At 32.7% G+C, this 17,960-nt stretch overlaps 2 protein-coding genes across 2 annotated transcripts; one reads left to right on the top strand and one right to left on the bottom strand.

Moving 5' to 3' along the window:
* The first annotated feature begins 5,173 nt into the window (after nucleotides 1-5,173).
* LOC108484461 (uncharacterized) lies at nucleotides 5,174-7,782 on the top strand. Its single transcript, XM_017788253.2, has 4 exons — nucleotides 5,174-5,328; nucleotides 6,549-6,760; nucleotides 6,913-7,061; nucleotides 7,163-7,782. The coding sequence occupies exons 1-4, from the start codon at nucleotides 5,283-5,285 to the stop codon at nucleotides 7,245-7,247; spliced, it is 492 nt and encodes a 163-aa protein (XP_017643742.1). The 5' UTR covers nucleotides 5,174-5,282; the 3' UTR covers nucleotides 7,248-7,782.
* Nucleotides 7,783-9,501: 1,719 nt separating this feature from the next.
* LOC108485687 (high-affinity nitrate transporter 2.1-like) lies at nucleotides 9,502-11,618 on the bottom strand. The gene is made up of 3 exons (XM_017789540.2): nucleotides 10,707-11,618; nucleotides 10,502-10,617; nucleotides 9,502-10,413 (listed from the first exon to the last, which is right to left on the bottom strand). Exons 1-3 carry the CDS (start codon nucleotides 11,514-11,516, stop codon nucleotides 9,747-9,749), a joined length of 1,593 nt encoding a protein of 530 aa, XP_017645029.1. The 5' UTR covers nucleotides 11,517-11,618; the 3' UTR covers nucleotides 9,502-9,746.
* Nucleotides 11,619-17,960: the final 6,342 nt, after the last annotated feature.

The raw sequence follows: 17,960 nt of genomic DNA, 5'->3' as shown, positions 1-17,960 counted from the left end.
TGATTTCGATACCTTTTCTTCCTAACCTTAATCCATCTAATTAATAACATCAACTTTAATCAATAAAATAAATATCAAATATTTAAAAAATTATATTGATTCGGTTAAATTAACCATATTAATTCAATAATTTATACCTTTTTTACATTTAAATATTTAAAAAAAATATGTTTTCTTTAAAATTTGGATATCAAATGTCGATCGGCATAGACATTGTTAACAATATAAAAGGACGTGAGTTCGAGTGCGTTGAATCTCATTATCCTACTATTTATAAGTTAAGAAAAATTATAAATAGTTGTAAGTATTTTATCAAAAAAAGTAAAAAATTATTACGAAATTGTTCAAAAAAAAAAAAATCCTTCCTCGAATAATTCTAAGAAAAAAAGGAAAAGACATTTCAAATTCAAATTCCCCTTACTAGTTTGGGCTTCAAAATGGGCTCCTGATGGTAAAAACTCAAGCCCTTGAGGTTAAGGGGTTTCTCAATTGTCAAATGCCCAAAGTTTAACCATATCCCAGATTTAGAATATGGAAAAATAATGGTTTTACATTTTTAAAACATTGCCCAAAAGGAAAAAGAAAACTTATAAAAGATAGAGAAGTTGAGAAGTAAGAATTGAAATGCAAAAATTCAATCGCCTTCAAATGAAATGTTCATCTGATGTTGTTTGTGTGTGGGTAAAAGTTTATTTTGAGGTTTTAGTTTGCTTAATTTGTTACATTATAGTAATTGTACCATAATGGACACAGTAGAAAACGAAAATAAATAAAATGATGTGATGAGAGAGAAGATTGAAAAGGTTAACACATAAAACTGTGTTATTGTTGTGCATAAGTTCTAAAATTTATGATTGATGCATCCTTTCCTCGTGTCTTAAAATGCTGCTACTGTGCTTCCATTGCAGGCTTTCGGCACAGTGTCCAGTAAATATGATTTTTGGCTTCTCCATAACTTTTTTTATAACTATAAACAAATTTTAATTAATTTGGAAATATTTGCAGGACATAGAGACGGAAAAGAGGAAGAAGAAGAGAGAAGGCTAAGACCTTGGAAGAAGTAGCAGAGATTAAGGCTGCACATTTTGAGGAGTCAATTAATGAAGTTCAACAAGTGTTAGTGCTGCGCAAGTCGAAGCTGGGAATATTATATAGAGTGATATAAATCATCGTTTAATAGCTACTACCATTCTCAACCTCAACATCATCGTTTAACAGCTTCAAACGCATCACCCTCAAGCACTACTATTTTCTTCATATATATACATATATATTTAAAATTTTTAAAAATTGAGAGGGCCGAGCGCTGTCACCCCTAAGCTAGGACCATGATCCGCAAATACCAAGCATTTTCTCAGACTTTGCAACAGTCCAGGGTTTTGTAAACTAAATTAGAGGTACTCGTGGTCCAAATCTAATCGGGTTTGGGCCAGGTCTATACAAAATATCTAGATTAGTTTTTTAAATTTGGGTCTGGCCTGAATTTAAATATAAGTTTATTTTAGCTCAAGTTTGATCCATTTTAAAAGGATAAGCTTAACTTCACTTGGCCCTATCATATTTGATTTTTTAAAATTAATTTGTTCTAAAATATAATACATTAAATGCACTAAAAAGACTAAAATAAAAGTTTTCTAACACGTTGAAAATACATTGAAAACTATTTACACTGAAAAACACTACCATAGATATAATAAATGTTTTATTATATTAAAACACAAATAAATATTTTATTTTATTAAATATAATTTTTAAAATTATATATTTTTGGTTGAATTATTTAGTTGGATAACTTTTTTAAAATTTTGAGTAATTGATTTAATTGTTGTTGTGTTAGTGATTTAATATAAATATAAACATATATAATTATTATAATTATTTTTATAACATAATAATTTAAGTCGAGCCGAGCTCGGACAAAAAACTCTTATCCAATCTTTGACTCATAAAAAAACGGAACTTAAGTTTTACCCAAACTTATTTTTTCAAGCCTCATACCTTCATTTAAATTCTCCCAATTTCCAAACGGAGTTTACAACCTAACAACTTTCCTCATTTCTAGTTATTGCATGTAATTTAGCACTTCAATTTAGAGACTATAGTCCTATTACTAGAATGCGGTTATTGGTTATTTTTTACTAATGATTACTCAAAGTTAACAAACCTCTTCTGCCCTTCAATTATTTCCAACTACCATTCTTTATTAGTTAAGCGCTCTCTCTCTCAAAGATTGCTACATGTATGATCTTAACAGGTGTACAAATTAATCGAATAGTTTTTAGTGAATTATTAAAAATAGATAAAAAACCGAACTAATTAATCTCATAATTGATATGTTTTAAATTCTTTAACCATCTTATTACTAAAACACCTACCTCCTTGTACATATAAGCTCACTCCAATATTTACTTTAAGCAGAAAACTAGGACAGCCAAAAATATATATATGTTGGCAACATACATATATGCTCAAACACTTGCGCATTATGCCTCCCCTCAAAAATTAATAATAATAATGATGCAAATCGAACTCTTATTATACATACGTAGTTCTCTTAAAATCAGACAAAAGTATATGGCATGATAAAGGCTTCTGATCAGCTCAGTGCGCTTTTGTAGCACAAGAAGAACCAAGAGTTTGATAGTTAACATAGCGGCTTGGAGCTGATGAACGGCGAAACCCTTTTGGCATGCAACCCTTTACTTCCTTCTCATGGGAAACCTTGTGCTTGTGATTCAGTAGCACTTGAGGGTTCATCTTCACGTAATCCACGGATGCAGGCCTCATTGTGCTCGGAACACTCGATGGGATGTACCGACCACCCATTGCAACATCCCAAGAAGAAGAAAACATCAAGAGGAGACAGATGAAAACGATGCAACATTTAGTGGCAGGCATTATTGGAATTAGGAGGGATCGTAATGTTTCTCCTGTTCTTTTGTGTTCTCCTCGTAATGCTTCGGTTTCCTTGGGTGAGTTGGAGAGGTTTCGACAGGGTGTTTTTATGATAGCAAAAGGCTTTCGAAAGATGGTTTGCAAACAAAGTGGCAAAGGGTGATCTTATTAAATAGGCTCGTGAGCAGCTCAAAATAAAGAAGGGTAATGACATCACAGCTATGGCGTTGCATTAGTTTCGAAGATTGAGGTGTGATGGTGACTTGGTGAGGTGGGTTTGGTTGGGTAGTTTTTTTTTTTTTTTTTTTACTTTAGAAATTGGGATGTCCGTGAGATTCTTTTATTACATGATCAAACCAAAATGTAGACTGTTTCATTACTTCAAACTTTTTTATTTTTTTCATTTAGAACAGTAATATATTTTAATTCAGTCAGTACTTCCTTTGGCTTAGACAATATACGCTCATTGCATGCAAATAATCAATTATTACTACAACCCAATTAAGTAGCCATAAATAAATGTGTTTATTTTACCAAAAATGATTTATGATTTTAAAATTCTAAATTATTTTTGAAAAATAACTAGTTTATAAATCATTTTAATTTTATATAAAATTAATTTAAATGAAATATATTATTATATATTAATAATAAGTTTTTACTTAAATTTTAAAAATTTAAATATTAATATCAAATATTATAGTATTCGTTATTATTAAACAAAACACTCTTGTTATTGGGTCAAAAGTTGTTGGTTATAATGTTTAATATTATTAAACATACATATTGAATTATTAATATAATTTATTATTTTAATATAATAAATTTGAAATTTAAATAATATTCTTAATATATTATCAAAAATTTAGCATTAATATTTTAATAATATTTATATATTACTATTTATAAATATTTAATAACAAATATTTTATAGTATAAAATATGAATATTTGTTTAAATTAACATATCACTATCCACTCTTGTATATATAATATACTTAATTTAAATTAAGTTTTAATTAGATATTATTTGTTATTAAGTTTATATATATATATATGATATTAATTATTATAAAATCAAATTTGAATGTAAAAAAGAAATGGTACTAGAATATTTGTGTTTGTTTTAATAAAATCAACTTTTAAAAACGATTTCAAGAAATTTTGTCGGAAAATGCAAAATATTTTACTAGAATCATCTAAATACTTAAAGATATCAATTTTCTTTTTTTAAATTAATCTATTTTTTGGAAATCATTTTTCAAATATTTAGAAACAGACCACTGATTTTATTGGTTTTTGTCTGTGATAGATGGCAGGGTTTGCCTCAAGCTTCTTCCCAACTTCTGGTATTCATTGTTGCTTGCCTCTTGCATTAATACCAATAATATCGATCGCTGTGTAATATTATTTGTCATCAGGGCATTTATCAGTTCAACCGGATAACATAAATCCTGTCCTGCAATCTACTCATTTTTGCAATAGAATAGAACTCAGAACTGAAGCATCAAAACAAACTCCTCCCAAATGTGTGATATTACTATTCAAATGTAGGTCGACATTTTCATATCAAGGCCCAGTCTCCTTTTTCTCTGCCAACATGGATGCATTAAATATATAAGCCACTTGTCCAATGTAGGTGAATGGAAGCTAACCCACATAAGGGTTATGCTTAAAATTACTCGCCTCTAATCAATTAAGGGTTGGTTGGCAATGTTACTGGCAGAATAAGTATTTTAATCTATAGGAGTTTAGAAGTAGGTGAGAGAAAGGTGCACCGTTAATGTCAAAATTAAAAACGATTTATATCTAGAGGTGTTGACATTTATTAAATTTAGATGCATTAACTTCGTAGAGTAATTCTCAACCAGTCCTGCAATTTTTCCAGGGTGCAAATCGGGGACTAGTTTCACGTTTTGTCTATGCATCTTGAAGCTTTGTGCCGATATATATTGAATAGCTGTCTAGAATTTGTGGCCCTTCACTTAAATGCACATTAAGTTTTGAACTGGTTGAAACATAAAAGCAATATTCAGCAACAGCTTAGTATAGAGTTATTGCTATGCTTGCCTTGAAACTGAAACCAAAGAAGTATGAACTTTATCAAACAGCAAGCAAAGTTGATACACTTCAGGGTTACCTATGGCTATGGGGGGGTTCTGTTGTTAAAATTCGGGTTTGGTGTTGGTTAATGCTGTAAAACTAAAATGTCAACATGTTGATGTCCAGAGGATTAATAGTTGGATATGTTGTCAATTGTAGATGTGGGTGGTATTTACGTAATTTTATTGCTGAATGAGGGCTAACTTGTTATTTTACACGACAGCGTAGATAAGAGACTTGAGACTCGAAAAAACCAGTTGTTCTGTTAGCTAAAATAAAAGACCCATGGAGCTCTCGCTTCAGACTTTAACCTTTACATCCTACTGCAGGAGTAAGTCTCAACAAACTATAACTCTCATTTATTTTGATATATATATATATATATATATACACATAAGAAATTTGAGGTAGACTTTGTTAATTTTCATTTTCTCTCTCTTTATTACGAGCTTAACCACTCAAGCTTTATGAAAATAACTGGAAGTAGTTGGCTGTAATAGATGCACCTAAATTTGAAACAATGAGAGTCCTTGTAATGAGAAATCGACAATTAACCATTAAAGATTAGGCCTTGGTCTCCACGGGGTTGTTGTTTTATCTGAATATATGAAGCTATATGGGTGGTTGTTTTATTGTATTCCTTTATTGTAATATTTATCAAGAAAGGTTTGTGATTTAACGCTGCAATCATTTAAGCTAAAGATGGTTGCTTGAACTTGTATTTTCAAGCTATTGATGGTCGTGGCGGGTGAACGGAACATTAGAATAGGGTTGGTTGCGCTGTGGGGGGAGACACTAGATTTAAATGGTAGTTGGAGATTGTTGTTTCAGTGAGAGTTCTGGGTGAAGTAAATGCTTTGGTTTTAATCTTTCTGGTTTAGACCTTTATATCTATGATTAATTGTCATTATTAAGAGGCTTTAGGTCTGCTGGATTATAGAAGCTGAAGGTCATGGCCCATGTCAGTGTAGTACTTGATTGGTTTCATTACTGCTAATGATTTTTGGAGGAGCAAATCCTTGTGTTTGTTAATCTGATTTCATTGCTCTGGGCTATCATATGATTCTCTCAATTTGACCATCTTACAAGTCTTTTCTCCCATTCAACCGATGGTGTTAGTTCCATAAAAATTGTGATTGAATCAAAGAATTAATAGATTACTAAAGGCAAACCTTTGATATGCCCTAATTTCTTTCCACAAATAACTTAGATGCTTTGAGTAAGATAGAAACTCGATTCCTTTCCCCTGGGAATTGGGCCCTTGTTTCTTGTCTGTTCTGTTCTTTAAGTTGGATTTGGATTTTCATTTCATTTAACCTGACAGAATGCAGTTTATCTGCGTTGTTGGAGTGTTATTTGATTGATAGATTGTGGAAAATTGTCAGTTTGCTTGAGTTTTGCGAGCTAATTTGATTGACCCTGGATAATATAAAAAAAAGTAAAAGGGCGTCGGTCAAGTAAGCTGTGATTCTTTAGCAATTTATAGATGATGATACTGTTTTGTTAAGTTGGAGGTTGCTTTTGCTGATATTTCCTTATGATGTTGTGAAGCACTAGGAGATTCGTGGCCAAAAGTCCAGAGTGCACTAGATCATAGAGCCTTTTCCTTGATTACTGCAAAACCAAAAGAACATAGACGAAAATTAGCCACGCCATCTTTGGCACTGCCGGAAACGGCTGCTTCAGTTGCAATTGCTGCAACAGTTGTGGGAGCGGCAGCAACATTTCTTGTTAGGAGAACTAAAGCTTCTGATGCAACTGAGGTTAGTACTCTTCATGTTTCCTCCTTTGATTTTAAAAATGTTGATTTCATAAACATTGAAGCAAGTAAAATTTTCCTTGTGCGTTCCTCAAGTGCATTTGGTTTGGCATGTTGCCGAAGCCTTGACCTTTGTTCTTTCCTTTGAGATTGAAGGTTCCTTTGAGAACGTGTGAAGATTGTGAGGGTTCTGGGATATGTTCAGAATGTAGAGGTGAAGGATTTGTGTTGAAAAAAATGTCAGAAGAAAGTGCAGAAAGGGCAAGACTGACTGCAAAGAATATGGCCACTCGATACACAGCTGGGTATTCTCTCTCTCTCTCTCTATATATATATCCTCATTCATTCTTCCCCTGTGTATCAATTGATGCTATAAATGTTGAGCATTGGAGCTGAATCATTTCAGACTTCCCAAGAAATGGAGCTACTGCACAAAATGTTCTTCTACACGATCTTGTACTACTTGTGGAGGGAGTGGAAAGTTAAGCTAGTTTTGCTCGAACAGCAATGTTGTGTTTTTGCCCAAAATGTTGCTGCCCAATGGAAGGCGAGAATCATGTTTCAACTAAGGAATAGAAGTAAATTAATTTTGTGTTTCAGAGATGATATAAGATACCTTGTTTCATGCATGTACCTAAAGTACTTGAGAAGCTTCACTTCATACATGGAGCTTTCTGGTGACCTTCAATTTCTGCCATTTCTGCCCCTCCAAAGAGATAATTAGTAGGCAACAGGAAAGGAGGTAGACAAAGTGTGGTAGGAAGTGCTGATGTTGTATAACAAGGAATTGGTCGTTAACTTTGTAAAAGCCCTGGGAGGGTAGCAGCAGAGATTCCTAGTTATTGTGATTGTTTGAACTTGGGGCCCAGGGGTGGGCCTTATCGTATATCCCAAAGGGTCAGTTTGTTTTCTCACAATATGATATCCCATCAACTTGTGAACTACTAAGAACCAATCATAGTTCTATGATTTTCCCAATAAAACAGGGTTCCCACTATTCTGTTGCTGCTGGATGGTGGTTGTAAACATGTTTGACTATCGACCTGTGGTGCACTATATTACAGAAGGTCAGGTTAATTATAATATTTGCCTACCATCCTCATAATATCTAAATCAAAAGTGGACTTTGAATAACCTAATTGCCATTTGATTTATATGAAAAGGCCATATATATAAAAATTATTGTAGCAGGAGCTCTATGCCGTGATAGTTGGAACATCCTTTGCTGAATATACCATTTTTATACTCATACACTTATATCGTCTCAGATTAATTTAGAAAGTTAGATTCGCAGCCAAAAATAGTGTGCCTTAATCACTGAGTAAAGTTGAAATTAGAAGTCCTCTTTTTTTCTTTTAGGTAAAAATTAGAAGTTATCTTTTTAATGTTTTTAAAAGCCCGTGGTTTAGTCTCTCAACAATATTTCCTTTTCATTTCTGCAGTGTTTTTTTTTTTTTAGTATCTAAATTTACATTCTATCACAATTAGAAGTGTTTATGGGTTGAGTCGGGTTAGCTTACTCAAATTTAGTTCAGCTCAATATATGAATATAAAATTTTACTTAAACACGTTCATATTTGTAAATAATTAATCCAATCTCATTTTAAGTTTGTTCAATTTTTTAAATTTTAAAATATTTATTTTAATTTAATATTTAATATTTTAATATTTTTATCTATTATAGTTTTATATATAGTGATTTTAAATTTTGTTAATGTTTACATTATAATAGTACTATATATTACTATTGGTTTAATTTTTATGTGTTATAGATTATATAATATAAACATTACAAACTTGAAAAACAAGTTAGGCTTGGGCTTTAAATAATCAAGCTTAAACTCACTCATATTTTTAAACGGACTTAATTTTTTATTCAAAACTCATTTTTCGAATCTATTATTTTTATCTAAACCTTCTTAAATTTTAAATCAAATTTGCGTGAATAACATGTCCCATTAACAAATCTAATCATAACGTTTAATTTAAAATACATTATAAAACCAAATGAAATTTTTTTATCTATGACAAAGCACCATGTGGCATTGTTTTATCCATATCATGGACACAACATGTCATATACATTGAGCTGTTTCGTCATTTCTATGAAATAATTGTAAAAGAAAAATTGTACAAAATATAAATGGCCAAAAATTATATAAAACATAAATAATTCAAAAGAAAAAGTAAAAAATATATAAAATTCTATAAAATAAAAGATAAAATTTTAGAAAATTCTAATTTTTTAAAATTCTAAAAATATGTATTTTTAAAAAGTTTATAAAGTTGAGGGTGTTTGATAAATTATTAAAATTTTCATTACATTTAAGATTTTAAATGTGTTTGATAATCATTTGAATTTTTACTTAATATAAAAAGTTGAATAAGAAAAATAGGTAAATAGTTAATTTATATATAAAACATTGATTTGTTGGGGCGCAGTAAATGCTGGACTTCACCATTTTCTTACAGCGAAAATTTTACAAATAGAATTGTGGTTGCAAAGTTGTAATATAAAACCAAATATCCCATTTCACTAATGTTGTGAGCAGTGTCCTGAGTATGAATCAGGAGGACTCTTTTGTTTCCCTTTTCCCAACTAGCCCAGCCCTACATCTTTTTTAATATGTTGTGCTTACGTATGCATAGACAAAACTCTATTTGTGTTTCGCAATGAAAGACAAGTCAACTTTCCCCTGATATTAAAAAATTAAGATTGCCACTGCCACGCACATCAATAAACAATTCCCGTTTAGATTCTTTTCTTCATTAACTTGGAATCCAATTTATGGATATTATAATAGTATTAATGTTGCATCTAAACAACTAAGCTTCATTTTTAAAAAATGAAACAAGAAGGGCTTCCCAAGAAGCAAAAGAGATGAAAAGGCAAAGGTTCAGATTCAGAATACAACACGGTACAATAACCCTTCCCATTATTCAACAAGAATGATTAATTTGTAATATCTAGTGTTTCACGCCTGGATAGGTTAAACCTGGGACGGTGTTGCATTGGGCGGGGTTGGTGCTGAGTCCACGCGCTTTCCACGCTCAGACCGGCTGTTCTCGGCAAACTTGAGACTTGCGGAGTGCTTGCCCTGTTTCTTTTCGTCCTCGTTCCACTCTGAGGAGTAGTAATGTTCTTCGGTGGATTTGTTTTCATCTTTTGAAGGCGGAAGAAACATGCTACCCCACTGGGGGAAATGAACCAGGCTCACGGGAAGAGTGCAAGCCACGATCATGACTCCCATCCAAGTAAGACCTGCCGCTGTGGAAAATCTTGAGGTTGAGAAGAATATTAGCTGCGTCAGTCCGGACCCGAAGTTTCCACCTGCACCTGTTAGACCTGAAATGATTCCCAAAGATCGTCGTGAAATGAATGGGATGATCCCAAAAGTGGCTCCGCACGCAGCTTGAGCTCCAATGGAGAAGAGGATCATTGCCAAGACAGCAACGGGAAGTGTATCGGCACGGCCTAACCAGATGCAGAAGACACCTCCACATGTTTGCAGGATCCATAGGACCCACAGCCTGCCTCTCATCCCAAACAACTGGGCTGCTTTGTCCGAAGCATAACCACCGAAGGGTCGAGCAACAATGTTTGCCATACCAAAGGTGGCAGCAATAATTCCGGCTGTGTGGAGTTTGAGATCGAACCTGTTGGTTTAATTACATTAGATTTTTTTGTTAGTACTTTTTTTTTGGAACTAAAATAAATATGTATAGTTTTTGCAGGGAGACTTACCTGTCAAAGAAATATTCAGCAATGACATTATCTGTTGACAGTTCAACTCCCATAGAGTAGCCATAAAGAAGGACAAAAATCCAGGTCCTGTAATTTGTGATGGCATACCATAGCACCTGAAATGATAAACACCATTTCCTTTTTAGCAATCGCAAGCAATTGTCATCATGGAAATTTTGCTGGGAAATTAAATAAAAACACTTGCCTTGCCGAATTTATCCTTAGCAACATCACCCTTCTTTTGTAGACTGCTTAGGTTCCCATCGGGCAAGTCCTGGCCAAGTGTTAAGACCAGGATCCCCATGATGATATGAAGACATCCAGGAATGAAGAAAGCGATTCTCCAAGCAGTGAATGGAGTTGCTCCAGCATGACGAATAATGTCATAAACTAAGGGCATCAACAACTGAGTCGCACCTCCTCCCATGTTACCCCATCCGGCTGCAGTTCCATTGACCAGCCCAATGATCTTGCTATTAAACATCGTGCTCATCCAGTACTGGCAAGACACAAATGTTGCTAGGGAGAAGCCGATCATGAACCGAACAGCGATATACCCTCCAGCGTCCGAAACAAACGACATGCAAAAGACGGTTGGAGCTGATAACATGACCAAAAATGCGCAACCATAACGAGGTCCCAAAAGGTCACAAACAGCACCCATAACTAGCCTTGAAAATATACTTCCGGAAACAGAAGCAACCCCAGCGTTCCCAATATCTTGCTTCTTTAAATTGAGGTTGTCACGAATAATGGGAACAAGGGGTGCGGCAGCAAAGGTGGAGACGAAGCAAGTGAAGAAGGAGATCCATGACAAGTGAAAAGTTCTCATGTGGGGATTAGCAAAAGAAAAAAGCTTGAAGACTTTGGCTTTGTGCTCCGAATCCACAGGCAAGTCAAACTTAGCTGTTGTATCAGTTGGGACCATTGGTGAAGCTACTGATAAGGCAAAAGCCGGTTCCCTTCCGGTGACTCCATGCATGGAGCTTCCTGGAGATCCCTCAATGTCACTCATTGTCTCTCTTTTCTAAATTGGTCCTTTCCCTCTCTATATGCCAAAGCAGGAAAAGTGTAGAAAGGAAGTTCCTTTATTGTTGTTTAGACTAAAGAAAACTTGATTGGTATTTATATGAGAATGCCTTTGACATTTAAGAGCTGTTTAAAGAGCTAATGGAGATTCCCAACAGTTAGAAAGATAATTTAAAAATTATTATATAAAAAGATTAATCCACTTCGCCGCATCAAGCTAAAGGGAAAATGTCTCATCATATATTCAAGGGATCAATTAGTACTCTGTAGAGGGGTCCACCAGCTGCTTAAACTACCAACCTAACCTCATATTATCAACATGAATAATCAATGGCACTTGAGAAACAAGGGCACTATAGGGCATTAACATTTTCCCTGGCAGAGATGGACTGCTTCGGACTCGACGGCCGAGTAGCTACAAGTAATTAATTAAGTTGATTACAGAGATTTAACCAACTAATGACGTTTGTGGTCCAGCTACCAATGCTTACCCTAATAAATAAGACCTTGATTAATATAGGGCTTTTGTGATTTTCTATGTTTCATTGAAGCTGTAATTCTTCCAATGATATGTCAATTTTATGGCCAGTGATCAATCTCACTTTCTTTTTCTTTTCTTTTTTTCTTTTTTGAAAATAAATATTTTATTGAAGTGAAGTATTAATGGCATCAATCATAATTTAGTGTTGTAGTGAAGTAGGATAATCCTCCATCCAAAAACATTCATGTGTAGCTTGATAAGAATTTCTGTTTCTCTAAATCAAAGCAAGGAAAAAGAAAGGCAAATCCTAGCTTTCCATCTTTAAAATGCAAATAGTAGTCCAGCAGGCTCTTACGATTTTTTTGTTGATAGATATTAAATATAATTTAATAGGTCGGCAAAACTAGAAATATATATAGATATAGATATATGTGTTTCAAAAGGTCCAAGCCAGTATAAATTTGGATGTATGTATTGCTTTAGTTACTTTTAGTATTTTGTTTCCTATATTTTAGTTTATTATTATTGCATTTGATGAGGTCAGATACTTACAGCTTGACAAATGGTAATAGCAATCTCCTGGAACAAGTGGAAGTACACATGCTAACCTCGTGATCTCATCCTCTACATGTTGCTAAAGGTTTCTGAAATCACACTTGTTTATTATGTTAACCTAAACTAAAGGAGAAGCCTTGACAGATCAATGTTTGACAAACTTACTTAATTACCTATACTTAAATTCTCAAAAACAGGATAAAATTAATAAAATATACATGTCCATCCCTACTTGGGCTAGTTTGGCAACTCAAATCCCTCGTTAACTTGAGCAAAATTCACATATAGCAAATAATTTCGATGCAAATTAATTCAGTCTCCAAAGTTGAAATATTAATAAAAAAAAGCATAAAAATAATGCCCACAATTTCATACTTGTTCATAAGTCAAATGATTCATTATTTCTTAATGCATAAACTAGAGTTTTGTTTTTCTTTCTTCCCCATAGTTTGCTACTTTTTCTTACCAGTTTATTGATGCAGACAGAAACTATATGATATATCTCAGTCTTGCCCTTTCACAGGCTCCGAGAGCTTTTGGAAGTGTACCCTATGGTTGGAATTTTATGGAGATGAAGAGGAAAGTAACTCCGCTTGAATTTGTTTGCATCTTTCAAGAGCGAGAGTCTGATAGTTAAGGTATCTAGAAGTTGAAAAAAGGAAAAAAAGATGGAGGATATTGTTGTGTAATATTAATAAAAACTCCATTATAACATGTTTAATTCATCCCTCATCACATTGCTTACTAGGAAATGGATAAAGCTTACCAGCTTTTAGAAGCGAAAATCTGCACTGAATTAACAATTCCTTTTTCTTTATATGTCAACTGATGCATTTCATACACTTTGACTAGAATAATATATAAGAGTCGTGGAATGATTAATTTCAGAAATGTCGTAAAGCATTTAATCGACATTTTAAGATAAATGCCAGCTCTTATTCACTATATGATAACTTTTAATTGATCTATCAATCATAGCCAACCATAGAAAAGGAAAAGGACCAAAGTTTAGTTATACTAATCAAAACTGTTTTAAGTTTGATGACAAGATTTCATCAAGTTAGCTAGCCAAGGCAACTACAGTTAAAGTAATTAACGTTGACCATAAGAATCCACCTCAACATTATCTCGAGTGGCCATTAAGCGTGAACTATGATTAATACACCATCAGGAGCATTGACTTCTGCATTGCTAACTAATACATATATATATATATATAAAAGTGGAAAAACATTGTTTGAAATGCTTGATAAAATTCCCACCGTACACAAGTACATTGTTCAAAATATTTTTTAGAATTCATGCATCGTCCTAACCCAGAAATGCATATCATCACATGATAAACCAATCTTTTTCATATGTTGTGATTAATCTCAAAATAATTTTTCTTCATTAAAAAAAGGGTTGAAGATTGAAGATAAGCTTGATGGTAGCTGGCTCATTTCAAAGCACCTGTTTCTAATCGGATGATCGAGGTGTTAGCAGCACAAAAGTCTTCGCCTGTGATAGAACACTATGTGATTTCCAGTATGGCTATCAGATCTATTAGCAACTTCACAACATAACTGATATGTCAAAATCTATAATATATAAAACCAGTCCCTAGTTAATATTAAGTTCGAGGTTAAATGGTCGACCAACCAATAAATATTGTTTGTGCTAAATGCTAATTAAGTAGTGTTTGAGTCCATTGCAACTAATACCATCACAAGGACAAACCAAGCAAGCAACCCAACGTAAATCTTGGAACTGATTTGTACAGCAGCGCAGTAACATACTTGGAATCGATGCCCTGAGCGAACGCAAATGCCAATACGAATGTTGGTGCCTCACTCTGGGTCTTGGATCAATGTAAAGATGGTTTAGAATAACAATCATGGTATGCTTGGAGGGTAGCTAAGCAAGGCACGATGCAGGTGTGGAGGGACAATGGGCGTCATTTTCATTCCCAGGCTACGCATTAATTACTATAACTTGAATCAGGTGATCTTGGCACTCCAAGTCCAAACCAAGGGTTGCTTCATCCTCAACAAAACCACTTCACCAAATCTTCTGGGGTTTTAGGTATGATGTAATAGGCCCAAACAACTACTACAAGTTTTAGATCATATAGATTATCTATTTCGGCTTTTAGCCTTAACCCAAGACTATAAGAATTTGGGGTTAGCCCAGCTTCAACCACTGATAGGCTGTTACGTCCATGGACTTCACCGCCCTCCTTCAGCCGAAGTATTTTAACACAGCTCCCCATTCCCATTCGGCTTTATTGACTGTTTGGCCCCCGAACTATACCCATTTACTCATTTTGTTACTTAAACTTTTTTTTGTTTTATTTTTGTACTTAAACTATAATTCTATTACACTTTTTGGCCCCTGCCGTTAATGGTGTTAAAAAGAAAAAGAAACCAATCAAAACACATCATGTGTCCCCATGAACCACTAACGTGGACGATGATGCGACCATTGGTCGTGTTGATTAAACCAAAAGATTGTAAAATTTATTAAAAATCGTAAAAGAATATTTAAAATATATAAAAATTGTAAAAAATATTAGAACTTTAAAAAAAAAATATTGTTAAAAATATTTTAAAATTGTAAAAAATTATTAAAATTATAAAACACTATTTAAAATTTGTAAAGATCATAAAAATTGTGAAATTTATTAAAAATTGCAAATAATTATTAAAAATTGTGAATAAGTGGCATTTAAACATTTAATTGGCTAGCTCACGATTTTTAAATAATTTTATAATTTTTAATCGAATCATATGTTGTTACTGTTTGAAGACTATGAATATGAGAATAGTAATGCCATAATAAAGTAAGAAAAGAAAGTAGAAGACAACATAAAAAATCTCCTTGTATTATTTTGGAATTTATAGAGAAAGTTGAAGTTAATTTTTTAATTTTAAATAATATTTTATAATTTTTAATAACTTTTTTTTACAATTTTAAAATGTTTCTAACAATATTTTTTTACAATTTTTATTTTTAGTAATTTAAATATTCTTTACAATTTTGTATATTTTAAATAATTTTACTATTTTTAATATTTTTACAATATTTTGATATGGTCAATACACAATTAACGTGGTTGATGGCCACGTCATCATCCACATTAGCGGTCAATGAGACATGCGGTGTTTCTAATTGATTACTATTCTTTTAACAACATTAACAGCAGGGGTCAAAAAAATATAATGAAATAATAAAAAAAATATGAATATTAAAAAAAAAAAAAGAAATTCAAGGGAAAACAGCGTTCCCATTGACACAAAACAAGATAGGTGTAAGGACAAATACTGTGTTTCACATGTAAGAAATCCAACACTCTTCTGATTATGTAGCAACTTCTGTAATTCAATTTACATAATGATAAAATTATTTAATTCCTGATGGCAGCATCTTCATATTCTAAAATATATGAAACAATAAAGGCATCCTCTATTACTATTACCAACGCACAAGAATTAAAGGTGAATGTCTACTGTTTTGATTGGCCTTCCAAAGCTAAACCTTAAAGTTGAATGAAACAAATTAAGGTTAATTATTATAATGGAGCCCTCATGAATTGTTTTTGTTTTTCTCGGGTGTCACCGTCAGTCATGTTGATTAAGGGATTTATTATTATACCTTGGAAATAATTGATTTTCCCCTGGGTTAACGAGAGTGGGTCACCGTCCAAAACAAAAGATTAGCCATGAATTAATTAAGTACACCATCGCATGCATGCGGAATTAAAGATTTTCTTAGGATCCCCGTCTAGTGAGAGATTTCCCTCCCACCTTTCATGTAATTTTGCTTCTCTCTTTTCACACTTTTTCTTTCCTATACATTTATTTTTTGACATGATAAAACAAATTGAGATGTAACATTTAGCATTTTTACTTCCGGTTTTTTTTTTAAAAAAAGTAATTTACTTCGTGCACAGTGTAGAAATTATATACCCAAATATTTATTAGTAATCGAAATCAAATCTAAGTTTTATCCAAATAAGATTATTCAATCTACACGTTATTGCAAATATAAATTAATGTGTGGGCAAACAAGGAATGAAATGGTTGTGGCTGTATTTGCATTACTTCAGAGCTGCGAGTTGAGACACATAGGCCTGTTGCTAACATATCAATTTTAACCTCCCTCTATTTCGCATTTAGAGGATACCAATAATCTAGAATATCTTTAAATTATGACCCTTATTTTAAATTATTCTACAAATATTGAAATATTCTAATTACATAATTAAATTATCAATATTAATTATATCAATTATATCCTTTAATTATTAAAATCATTAAATGACATGTCAAATTTTATATAGCACAATTCAAAATAAAAATTAAAAAAAAGTAAAAATTACCACATAATTTTTAAAAGTAAAAAAATTAAAAAAAAAGAACACCGACCATAATGACTATTTTAATTCCCTGCCATAAATTATTATACATTAACGTTGAATTTAAAAAGAATATTATATTGAAACTTATTACTTTGGTTTATCCTATTTCTGAAAACTAATAATTTCACCTCAATGGATGTCATAAATTTTTTGATCATGCCCTCCCCATCTCCGGAGGAAATTAAAAATTTAATGATTTTATACTATATAGTCATAACCCACCCCCATTCACACCACAGACTAGTTTTAGGACAATCGAATCATCCTCATTAGCTTAAGATTTTATTATTATCATCGATGTTATATATATATATATATATATATATATGTTGTCTTCTGCCTTGAATACAAATGATGAATTGTAAAGAAGGGATATTATTTGAACTGCGTTGTAAGCCTCAAATGTAAATCGATGGATTTCCCATGATTTCAGTTTCATGATATTTCCCTATCTAAAAATGATATATTGTATATGGTGTTTGTCTTCTGCCTTGAATACGGATGGATTGTAAAGAAAGAAGAAACATAATTATATCATCTCAACTCTTTTGCTTGGAAGTCTACAATGAACAGCTCTATATCCTCCGCTAACAAATAATTGAGTGTTTTCCCTGTAGACGTTTCTATACTGAAAAGCGTGAGGTCGGCCTTTTTATTCCTAGTGTATTTCAAGTAGCTGTTTGCCAAAACTTGAAACAGCTGATTTGTCAGAGGCAACAGCAGGAGGATCAGATCAGATCAGATCATATCATAAATCAGCTACCCTCCGCCGGATATACAACGAAATGCTCAGAATTAGCCACCGGTAGATCCACCTGATGAACAACTTCAACTATTTTCTTTCAACCACAACACTGGTATAAAGTACAAAAAAAAACAAACGGGTAGTAAATACCGCATTCTACGCTTAGGGTTCATATCATAGTTACCAAGAGTCAGATTATTAAATCAAAAGTTGAAAAGAAAAGGTACCATCTTCATTCATTATACTTCAA

Source organism: Gossypium arboreum, chromosome 5, assembly GCF_025698485.1.
Source record: "Gossypium arboreum isolate Shixiya-1 chromosome 5, ASM2569848v2, whole genome shotgun sequence".
Classification (NCBI taxonomy): domain Eukaryota; kingdom Viridiplantae; phylum Streptophyta; class Magnoliopsida; order Malvales; family Malvaceae; genus Gossypium; species Gossypium arboreum.
This window is presented reverse-complemented; position numbering and strand designations above follow the sequence as displayed.

Coding starts and splice junctions, on each gene's coding strand:
- LOC108484461 (XM_017788253.2), top strand. CDS start 5,283: ATGGAGCTCTCGCTTCAGACTTTAACCTTTACATCCTACTGCAGGA. Junction 5,329..6,548: donor CTTTACATCCTACTGCAGGA/GTAAGTCTCAAC, acceptor GATGTTGTGAAG/CACTAGGAGATTCGTGGCCA. Junction 7,062..7,162: donor GCCACTCGATACACAGCTGG/GTATTCTCTCTC, acceptor GAATCATTTCAG/ACTTCCCAAGAAATGGAGCT.
- LOC108485687 (XM_017789540.2), bottom strand. CDS start 11,516: ATGAGTGACATTGAGGGATCTCCAGGAAGCTCCATGCATGGAGTCACC. Junction 10,618..10,706: donor CTAAGGATAAATTCGGCAAG/GCAAGTGTTTTT, acceptor TTATCATTTCAG/GTGCTATGGTATGCCATCAC. Junction 10,414..10,501: donor GCTGAATATTTCTTTGACAG/GTAAGTCTCCCT, acceptor TTAAACCAACAG/GTTCGATCTCAAACTCCACA.